A 12,043-nucleotide genomic window follows, 5' to 3' on the forward strand; every position below is an offset into this window, starting at 1 on the left:
CCTGCATTATGAGTTTTAATTCTTGCTCACTGAAGATTCAACTCTGCCCTCCACAGTTAGTGATGTAAGAAAAACTGTACGGCTGAGTGTACAAGCTAAACATGCAAAGTGAAGCTAAGCATTAGGATTATGTGGTTAGAATTCACTGTGATTCACTGCAAAAACACCTTATTAGTTTTACAGTAGTGATATTTTAGACTTTCTGTAACAAACAAAAACAATGTAGAAACAGTAAAAAAACAAATCAACAAAAGCAACCAACTGGTTATATTGTTCTTTGGATGTGAGCATTCACATTTGTGCTGTGAAAGGACTCATTCAGATGGCGAGGCCTCTCATGGTCAGCCAAGTAATATCGGTAACACATAACTGTCCTCCACATTTAAATCAAATTTCAGTGGGCTTGCCTCTTCCACACAGCAGGTACTCCGCATGCTCTCTGCATATGAGCAAATAAAGTTATTGGACATTTTTTTTTACCCCACATAAAGGAAAGCATTTTTACATATGTGAAAAATTATACGTGTAAATATGTGGCGCCAACATTGACCTGCTGAGATCTGTTCATTATTACAAGGGTTGTTAACTTTTTGGTCAGACTGCTTTCAGGAGCATTTTTGTTCATATTTTAAGTCGTAACTAATTTTAACGAATAGTCTGGCATGACACCTGATAGTCTTTTAGCTTGTAGGTTGTAATCTATTTGAGAAAACAGATAACTTGTGTAACGTTTTGGGTTCATATGCAGTGAAGAAAGCTATCCAAACCTACCTGGCACCATGTAATTTGACCCCTAAGCCTAATAACTGGTTGTGGCACCTTTGGCAGCAAGAGCTGCAATCAAGTGTTTGTGATAAATGGCAATGGGTCTTTCACATCACTGTGGAGGAATTTGGCCCACCCTTCTTTATTTAATTGTTTTGATTTGGTCACATCTGAGGGTTTTCAAGCATGAATGGCCTCTTATATGATTTTTGAGCCATTCAGAGGTGAGCTTGCTGGCAGGGATGGGAATCGAGAACCAGTTCTGTACAAGAACCGTTTCCCAGTAGTCAAATTCTTTGGAATTGTTAGTCTGTTTGCCTATCAATACCATTTACCGGTTTCTGCAGCAGTTCAATCAGCTAATTTCAGTTTGTGTGCCGGAGATGGAAGATAGTGGTACGGTCTACAGCCTGGATATAGTCATTACATTTAGTTTTACTACACAAAAGGACAAGAGCACGATGGTAAAGTGGAAACTGCATCCAGGTCAGAAAAAAAACGCATTATGCTGCCAACACAACTTCGGCTCCTTGCAAGCACCTGCACAGACAGCATGCTAATGCTAAGCTAGCCAAGAACCCAGAGTGATGCTATAAAGCTGACTGAATGCTGACCTCAGCCCAGCAACCAGACCCTGAACTTCAACAGATAACAAAAGCAGTAATGAGCAATCAGGCTTGTAGATGCAGTTTCCATCTGTTTATTGACTGACATATGTCAATGACTTTGTTTTTCAGCTGTTTTTGAGTTTCTTTAGATCGTGGTATGATGTGTTGCTTTTTCAGATTTTTTAGTCTACTTCACTTTGTCAGGCAGATTCTGTTTATTTCTATTTAACCTCTATTTATGCAGGTATTCCCCTTGAGAATCAATGTCTCATTTACAAAAGAGACCTGTTTCTGACAAACATATTAAAATTACAACAATAAAATTTAAATTTTCTAATGTTTACACAGTTGTATCAAAAACAGGTGCTTTAAACAAGTGTTTAAATGATTTCATGATTCAGCAGGTCTGGCAATAATCATAGCTGGAAATGACTAATGAAATTATACTCCAATGTGATTCATTGGAGTTAATTCATGATTTAGAAAAGGGGCAATGATTTTTTTGCATAGGGCCAGGTAGGTTTGGATAGCCTTTTCCCTTAAAAATTGAAAGAATCATTTAAAATCTGCATTTTGTGTTTATTCTGGTTACTGTGATCATTTTTAATCATCAAAATGTCTTTGATGATCTGAAGTGTGGATGTGTGACAAATATGCAAAAATAACAAATCACCGCAGAAGGTGAAATCTTACAGGTACTTCACAATACAGAAATCAAAGTAGAGGAGAACCAGTGTCATTAAAATCATCCTCATTTTGGAGTATAGCAGACTGATAATGATAAAAACTGTGAAGAAGAGGAATGACGACTCACATGATGAAGATGGTTGTAGCAACCAGCGAGGCGGTATAGAAACCTCTGTGACAGTCTGCATTTTTCCTCTGTCTCTGATGCATCTCCCCTCCACAGTTATCACAGCATCGACACATGCAGAAGCACATAGCTATGACGGGGATAAGGACCACAAACACGACGCCGAAGGTTGCACATATGAGAAATCCGGACTCGTACTGGATCCACTGCGGGAGGAGAGCATTCACCCAGTTATCAATCTGCTCTCTGCCCTTTACTTTTGACAGAGATATGCAGTGAAAGCTGTGTTGAGAGGAGTTTACCTGCAGCAACAAGACGACGTTTTCTGGCTGGAGCACCAAACCAGATGTGGAGGTGTGCAGAAATCACACAAGCATGAACAAAAAGAAGACATGCAAACCAGGTCAATGTGACAACAGAGGGATTAAAAAAAGGAGAATCCTCATTTCTAAATGAATAAAGTTTTTCATGATGTGACACAGTCACTTTGTGGTTCCTGCTGTGAAGTGATATTTTAATTTCATTAAAATTATCCAAACACATAAAACTAATAAACTTTAAAGTGAGACACAAAACATGTTTTTTTCATACACTGCTCAATTGTTTTGTGTAAGTATAAAATTAGATAGTGCTTCTTTTAAAGATTTAAATTAAATAAATTAAATTTAAATTATACTTCACAGTGACGTGTCATCTACTAGTAATTTGTGAGCAGTGTGCCCCCAATACAATTGCAAAAACCTGCAAGTACACAATTTAGAAACCCAATGGTCTAACGTCCATTCAAAATATGTTACTGTATCAGAAGAGCATGTGGGGGTTCTGTGGAGGGTAATTGGGGTGGCTACAGCTCGGGAGGTAGAGAAGGTCATCTGTTAATTGGAAGGTTGGTGGTTGGATCCCAGGCTGCTCTTGTCTGCATACCTCAGCATCCTTGGGCAAGATACTGAACCGTGATCCATTCATCATGGGAAAGTTATAAAGCACTTCAGTGTAAAAAGCAAGTGCTTGTAAGAATGAGGCATGTTTTACAAAGTGCTCTCAGTATTCAAGTAGAATAGAAAAGCACTATAAAAGAACCAGTTCATTACCATTTGCTAGTAATTTTAACACTTAACATACCTTTCTCCATTCCTCTATTTTGATTCCACCCATGTTTTGCTGAATGACTTTGACAATGAGATCTGCAAAAAAAAAAAAAAAGAACACACACATACAGACGAGTGCTTACATACAGAAAAACTGCCGCACAGAGTAGATGCTGTGTTTCAGTGATTTACAGGCAGGTACGTGATGACAAGCAAAGTTGGAGAGGGTAAAAAAGAATCCATTTATGTGCTCACAAGCAGACAACGCGGATTACGTGGGATCGTTTTTTAATTTCCGAGGAGAGGACGGCACTGAGACCGTGTTTCAGTGTTTTAACGGGAGCTGTTTGAATTGTGTAGTTTGTCACCAGTGACTTCAGTTCAGTCCAGCTGTCTGTGTTTACTGTATATAGGTCAGCCAGCGCTAAGCCTACCTGCAGTGTGACTCACAGCAGTGTTACTCAGCATGTAAAAGATGATTACGATATGCTTCTATGGACACAAGCTCACACATACATATTACATGTATGCCTATTTGACAGCATTAAAAGCAGGATATCTGTGCCACGTATAGATACAATCACATCCAAGCGTTCCAACACACTCACATCAAAATACTGTATTTGACAACTCAGCAGAGGTTATTTGAAGTTGTACAATTAAATGACTTCACAGCGTTTGTTTGCCAGATTTCTCACATTAAATCAGTAGTTCACAATTTCTTTTTTCGGGTCTCACTTCAAAAAGATACAAATGTCGTTTACACACATTATTTAACTCAAACACTCAAACGGCTTTATTAAAGTTTTGCATTTTTCTTATTAGTTTTTATTTCTGTTTAAAGTTTTTGTTTCCAGACAGTCTCCGGAGTGGGTTTAGTTTGTATTCTTTTCAGTGTAGGGTTTAGTCTTTAATTATTCTAATATGACAGGTGATTGTCATGGGCAACCTATTAGACATACAGAGTACAACAGAAAACAAAACAACACTTTATGAAAGCAGCTGACTCTCAGTCGTCTAGAGATCTCAAATCTCGGTAGACATTTGCATCTGGGCCTTGTTCGGCATGTGCTGATACATTTCAATCACATAGTAGCTCATGATCCAGTACAACTCCCAGGCAACCCTAATGTGAAGTACAGAAGGAAAGTTATGTTTTTCAAGTATTGCACAAACTAATGAGAATTAAAATCTACTGAGAAGTGAAGGAGTCCTGTAAACAGTCATATCTTGTTTCACTAAAATCTGACCAGTACTCTAGGAGGAGGAGTGGTTCTTGTGAAAATGGTGAAAAGCTCCTAGGAAACAACAAAAATACGATCTTGAGCATAATTTGGGTGAAGACTCATTAAGTGATTAAAAACAATCGGACTAAAAATCAGTCCTTGTGCCGGGTGGGCTGAAACTAAAAGTGAGAGCATTTCCACTACTTTTACTTTGTTGTTAGTAGGGGTGCAACGATATTCGTATCGATATTGAACCGTTCGATACAGTGCTTTCGGTTCGGTACGCATATGTATCGAACAATACAACATTTGTAATTTATTTTATCAACTTTCCTTCTGACGATGCTGTCTGTGTTGAGTGCTCAGTGAATCTGTGTTCGACTACTCCGCCTAGGCTGCACTGTCGAGCGCAGATCCACTGAGGGCTCAACACAGACAGCATAGTCAGAAGGAAGAGTGCAGGGCAAGCTAGCGAGACAGAAGTTAAGCTCTCCTTGCAACATGGACCTCCCCCGCTCTCATTCAGATCTGGCGTTTGGAATTATTTTGGTTTTCATGTGACGTATGACCCTGAAGGTAAGCGAGTCATGGACTAAAGTAAAACAGTATGTTGGATGTGCCATGCAATGCTCAATTACATTGGTGTGAACTAGTGTGTTAGCGCAGTTAGCTCGTTAACGTGTTGGCCGTCTAGCCCCATGCACGGAGCGATCGGCGGTAGCTCGTTAACGGAGATTTGCCGTGTTGTGGCGTTAAGGTCATTTCAACGAGATTAACCTGAAAGCACTAGTGGGAACACAACGAATATGACTGCACATTTACGCCGACATCATCCTAGTGCAAAGACAAGTGGAAGCAGACAAAAAAAAGCAAGCATGCTACTAACTTTAGCCGAGTTATTTAGACAGCTGTTAGCACATGATTCTCCTTATGCTGCTGAGAATATAGCCCAGAAGAAGCGGATAGTATAGCTTTTATTTTGGAAAGAGACATTTCTCTGTAATAAACTCTTTTCCAAAGATGAGTGATTCCTCAATCAGATACAGGGCTCGCAATATCGCTAGCCCGACGTCCCGGGGCTAGCGATTTTTTTCAGTCGGGCTACCAAAATCTATCTCTTCCCTGCCCGTCGGGCTATTGTAGGAAAAATATATGTCAATGCTTTTGCATTCTTTCAGAAATGTAGCTGGGTAATTATGTCATTGGCATCGGTGAGCCACTGTCAATATGTGACATATTGAATTTGCGCTTGTTTTTTTGCTTTCACTTTGCAATCGTGCGAACTGTGTATAGAGAGTGACAGCACTGATCTGTGAGTGATGATAATTTGTGCACCAATTCCTCTGACATCGTCTTATTAATCGTTAGCTTACTATGCAAACATGACAAGTGAAATCTCCCACAGCAAGCTTAAACATGTGAGAGGTTGATCGCGCAGAGAATCGCTGAGCTTATGTGAGTGCGTGTGTAAAAGCATTTCAGTTCTGCTGAGCCAAATAAGACAGGTCAGGGTGAAGAAGTGACAGCCAAAGAAAAGCTTACCACAAAACGGAGAAGTTATGACAAATCAGACTATAAGGCAAAAAGAAAGTGCAGCTTTATGGTTTCATGGACAAAAGAATTTCTGTGGCTGCAATATGATGAGCTAAATAACCAGGGCTGCACATAAGTGGTCCGCAGGTGCGCATTCGCTGTCAAAATAAAAAACACGCACAAGGGTTAGGGTTAAATTTAAAAACTGTACTTTTGAGTTAAAATATATATTTATAATTTTAATAAATGACAAATTAAAAATGCTTGAACATTTTTTTGTATCGAAAAAATATCGAACCGTGACACCAAAGTATCGAACCGAACCGAACCGTGAATTTTGTGTATCGTTGCACCCCTAGTTGTTAGTGCACAACACTGTTTGCTATTTTTACCAGAAAAATCAAGTTTTTATTTTAGTTAACAAAAAGCATTTTTTAAAGAAAACTATAATAAGGTCAACATAATGTTGGCAAAGTTGTTTATTTTCCCAAAAAGAAAAATATCCAACCTTTTCCCTTTTTTTCTGTCTTTTAACTTAATATTATCTCACAGCAGAGCTTCTCAGATTAGTACCGTGTCATGTGCCACTGCACACAACAAGCAGATGGAGACCAGTTTAGCAAATAGATGTCCCTCACACACACACACACACACACACACACACACACACACACGCACACACACACACGCACGCGCGTGCACACACACACACACACACACACACACACACACACACACACACACACACACACACACACACACACACAGATTCTGGTTCAAGCTTCTGCTTGCACACCTGCTGATCATCAGGTGAGGTGATAAAGTGCACTTCACAGTGTCTACATGGTTTTTAATCTTCTGTTTGTACCGAGCTTACCAAACATTTAATTTCTCTTTCTTTCCCGTGGAAAGTGTGCAGTAATGTCTGTTTTCATAGCAGATTTAATTGATCACATGTCAGAAAATTACTTTTGTGAGTCTGAGGTGGTTTCTTTAAATTACATGGAGAATTACACACACACACACAAAAGCAGCAAATCCATCCAAATCAGAGAATGTTTTACATTTCGTGCTAGAAATTTTTGACAGAGTTAATTATGAATCAACAAATCAATTAGCTACCTTATCCTAGATCTTGTATTGCGTACTATCAAAACAAAGGAACAGATCTTCCAGATGACTGAACAGAACATTTTGTTTTTTTGTGTTTAAATTAATTTTTTATGCATTTATTTTTGTTGACTGGCAACAAACTGTCTTTTTCTTCTTGCATTTTCAGACTTCCTGAACATTTCTGCTCAGTCAAACAAAAGTAACAGTGATGTGTGCTTTTCTTTTGTAACCACACAGATAATCCTCTCAGTACCCAATACTGTGTTTCTGCTCGTGGTGGGAGGGGACTCGCATTTCTGTTTCTCTAATCTCTGTGAAAATGCTGCTAACACTGACCGGCCTGTCACAAAGTGTGAAGACATCTTTACTGGTTAACTCTGCAGATGCAGCATATGAGCACCTCACAGTAGGGTCAGTGCCACCTGCTGTTGCTCAGCTACTTAGTTAGCATTAGCCACTGAGGGCAGTTAAGCTTACACAGCTTAGTTCAGTGACCCAGTATAGGAGCTACCTACGGGAAATGAAAGGAAGAGAAGGGATAAACAAGCATCAGACTTATACCTAAAAGGATGAACAGACCACTGCCCAACATGATCTCATACAACCTCAGTAGTCCCCGAGGAAAACAACTCTTTTTTTTTTTTTTTTAAATGAGCAAATATAAATAGAAAAATTACCATTTTCTTGCTTTTAGTGTCTTGTGAGAGAAGCTTTTGATTGGTTTTAGTGTAGTTAGTGAATATTTTGTTTTTAATTAAAGACATTTCAATAAATCCCAGCCTGGCCTGAGTGTTTTTCTTACACTATAAAGGCAGTTGTGCATCAGAACTGCAAGAAAGACACAGGTAAGATCAGAAATAAATTATAATAAAAATAAAAATCTAAAAATAAACCCTCTAGTTAGCTAATCTGATCTACAAATCAGAATTTACAACCATCTTACTGTAATCTGTAAATGTAGGTAAACACAATCCTCTACACTGACCTGCTCTGAGAGATTACTGGAAGATGTGGGCAAAATCTTATGCAACCCAACCACCACCTCTGATGCTTTTAGGAGACATTTGCATGCATGAATCATACACTTAACGACTATATTAGTCAGTTTCTATTCATAACTGTTTGCCTTTGTGTTGCAGTTAACAAAATAATAGACTCACGTTCACCATTATGTATGAAAGTTTTTTATTTTTGATCAGAGGGTTTTTAAATTTAGCCATCTAAAGCAATCCAAGCTCGTCAAGCGCTTGTTAGTATTATATACTTTTGCTTGGTGAATAAGACGACTATAGTGGAAATCTGCAATAAGAAATGTAATCAGTCCCAACCATGTTTTCTTGTCTTTTCCCCCAAGATTTATTATCCAACTCCTTCATCCTGACCAACCCCCACTTTAGGAACAGCTGCTTCCAATATTAGCAGCTACCAAGAGCTAACATATAGACAGACGCTGACTTGATTCAATTTCTTTTCCTTTTGAGTCCCTGAAATTCAAAAGCGCTCATTTACTGCATATAAGTGCATCGGTGCCTGGGTTGCAATGGAAAAGGTGTTGCTATCGTGATATAAGATCTTCCAAAAACAGAGAACTTTTGTTACTTTCAATAAATGATGAGTGTTACACAATCCATTAAGCGCTGTACTTCATGTCAGCATGAGACACTAAAGGAAGTCAGAGCCAACTGTTTGCTACAGCAAAACTACTAAGAGGATTATGTGCCATGTCTTTTTATGCTTTTGTACAACACACTCAGACCTGTTTCAGATTCACATTTGAAGAGATGAGAAATGAAGACAAAGAATTTGAATTTAAAATGTATTACTCAACATTTCCTTGATGAACTCAATTATCAAGTGAAATTATGAATAAAAGCTGGTTTCCTCCCACAGATCAAAGACTTGCATTGGTGATTATAAACTGGCCATAGGTGTGAATCATCACATTAATGGTTGTCAGTCTCTGTGTGTATGCCAGCCCTTCAAAAGGCTTGTTCTAAAGGTTGCTTCTTGTGTTACAGAATTAGATGAGAAGTCAAGAAAATGGATGGCCTTAAAAGAAAAGTTTAAAAAAAAAGCTAATTTATTTAAATAGCTGTCGATACCCAGCTGCCCAAACATTCAAAGATAAGAACATCAGCTAATATTCACAAACACGGTGCTTGGAAATAATTATTTTTGTTAATATACATAAGAGGCGTACAGAAACTGCAGAAAATGTGTCTACAGTCTCAGATGCTAAAATGCAGGATTTTAAATAATTTCATTCTCCAAAATGTGCGAGTTCCTCTTCAGAGTGATCTAATTTAAGACGCTTGGTAAACATTCCCACAACCAATCACAGTAATTAAGGCAAGCAGACAAACACCAGGACTATGACCCACTTTCGGTATTTGTGTGTGCACACGCCTGTGCATGTATTTACCCAAAGTTGTGAGTGTGTGTGTGACAATGCCATCTGCAGCAGTGGTAGCAGGACAGTGTTAGCATTAGCCTGTGGATGCTAATCCTCTAATCCAGCCTGTGTGTATCAGAGGGATAAGACGCTGCCTCCACACTCAGTGAAAGAGCCCAAAATGCTTCTTCACTGTTAGTGGAAAAAGGGATGAGTGAGTCCCAGAGGAAACCCAGTGTCAGGAAATGCTGATACCCCGCTGAACCTAAGCACACATGTTTTATTCTCTGCTAACACTCATATGCAAACAGTTCTGCTGGAATCGCCAAAAATAAATGAAATTTACAAAGTGAGGGGATTTATGGGGATTTGGACACAGTCTGATAACTGTGCCACATTACACTGATTAACTCTTTACTGATTAATTTTCAATGTTCTGACAGACCTGACAAATCTCATCTTTAACACTGCAGCCGAACACAAACCTGCCACCTCTGCAACAACTAACGATGACCGCATCTAAGCTGAGCACATAAGCATGCACTGCAGCACAACAGAAAACATGGACACATAGAGTTTAGTGCAGGACTCCATGGAACAATGTAAACTTGTCAACTGCTCTGAACGGAGGCGAAGAACAAGCAGGCAGCAGGAGGAAGTGAATCAGTGAATCAGATTGCCAATAAATCAAATTAATTCAGCTGTCTCACTCAGTGAACAGACTGATTACCCCACACAGTTGAAAAATACTTTTGGCATTTTAAGAGTTTTTTTTTTCTTTTTAGTTGTTATACAGTTAGTTATACAATGTTTACCACACCTCTTACTCTTTGAATTCAGATTTTTCAGTCCCATTGCTGTATCAAGATGCATTCATAACCAGACTGATTCCCACCCCTTGCTTTCCTGGCAATTCTCACTTTGGAAAAATACAGGGAAATACTTGCCAGTATTTTATTTTAAAAAATTAAATGTATAAGCTTTACAGATACTACTACTAATAATTCATTTTTTCAAATAGCTTTAAACTCAATCACATGTGGTGTTTCTTTTGACCAAACAGCAGATGTGCTACAGTCTTTAACTGTAGCTGTGCAAACATAAAAGGTGTTTGCATGTGGAAAGACCACAAAACACTACACAACTGTATTACTTCAACTGTAACGTCATGACACATCCAAGTATGTGAAAAACACGTTTCTCAGATGAACATAAATTTTTATGTTTATTAGGACTTTATTTTGTTTAAGACAAACTTTTTCAGCCTCTCGGCACATTATTTTTGTTACTTCCTTCTATTAGTACATGAAAAAAAATTATACAAAAGGCTAATGAAATTAGCCTGGTTCATAACTTATGTTAAAAGCAATTTATCTGAATGTAGGGATCGCTAATACCAAAAATTAGACTACCCTCAACTAACCCACATGGGAGTAAAGCTATCAGTATCTCTCAAGTCCATAGAAATGTAAAAAAAAAAAAGAAAAATCAATGTATCTTAAAGTTCTTTTATGTTTTGTCTCTCTTTTGATTTGTAAAAACTAATATCATTCAAATTTCAGTGAAGGAAGATGGAAGGGATTCTGGAATTCAAGCAACACTACTGGATTATTTATTTATAATATTACAATTAATATAACCATATTATAATTTTTTCACATTTTTAGGTTTAAATATCAAGGTTATCTGCATATCATGACGTCAGTTAATATGTTTTTTTTAAGGATAAAGGAATATTCGTTAATTATCGTTTCTTATGAGAAAATATTTCGTGGAGGCTTAAAAATATGTATTTTATTGAACCTTCTCTTGATTTAGGGATTGTGGCAGCTTTGCAACCACCTGAAACAAACACATGCACTGGTCACTACCTCAGAGGATCAGGATGTGTAAAGCATTTACAGTGGGTAAAATTATTGAACACATCGGTAAATTTCTAAGTAAATGTATTTCTAAAGGTGATATTGACATGAAATGATCACTTAATGTCGGTAACAACCCATCCAATCCACACATGCAAGGAAATCAAGCTATAGATGTCTATAAATTAAGTGACATGTAATAATGAGAAACGACACAGGAAAAAGTGTTTAATGAAATGTATTTAATACTTCGTACTAAACCTTTTGTTGGTGATCACAGCTTCACGATGTATGGAGAAACTAGCCGCATGCACTGCTCGGGTGTGATTCTAGCCAGTTCTTCCCTACAGCCAGTCCTCAAATCCTGGAGGTTTCGTGGACCCATTCTATGAACTCTGAGTTGTTTCTGTAGATTGGCTGGGTCATTCTAGTAGCTTTGTTTTCTTCCTCTGAAACCAGCTGAGAGTTTCATGGCTGTGTTTGTGATCATTGCTTCCTGAAATGTCTTTCAAATGTCCTGAAATGTCATTTCCTGGTAGACGGAAGAAGATTTTTATCAAGAATGTCTCATCACATTTTTCCATTCATCCTTCTTTCAATTAGACGAAGTGTGCTAGTGCCATAGGCTGGAAAACGGCCATA

General features: G+C 38.1%; 1 protein-coding gene across 10 annotated transcripts in view; it reads right to left on the reverse strand.

The window, feature by feature from the left end:
- prom1b (prominin 1 b) overlaps positions 1-12,043 on the reverse strand; it is a 28,774-nt gene that overhangs the window by 12,407 nt on the left and 4,324 nt on the right. For all 10 annotated transcript variants that reach the window (XM_026171417.2, XM_026171416.2, XM_080303031.1 and 7 more), the window contains exons 2-4: positions 3,310-3,371; positions 2,490-2,516; positions 2,188-2,393 (exon numbers count right to left, since the gene is read on the reverse strand). In XM_026171417.2, the coding sequence (XP_026027202.1) occupies positions 2,188-2,393; positions 2,490-2,516; positions 3,310-3,371 (295 nt within the window). The remainder of the gene's footprint in view (positions 1-2,187; positions 2,394-2,489; positions 2,517-3,309; positions 3,372-12,043) is intronic.

Source organism: Astatotilapia calliptera, chromosome 6, assembly GCF_964374335.1.
Source record: "Astatotilapia calliptera chromosome 6, fAstCal68.1, whole genome shotgun sequence".
Classification (NCBI taxonomy): domain Eukaryota; kingdom Metazoa; phylum Chordata; class Actinopteri; order Cichliformes; family Cichlidae; genus Astatotilapia; species Astatotilapia calliptera.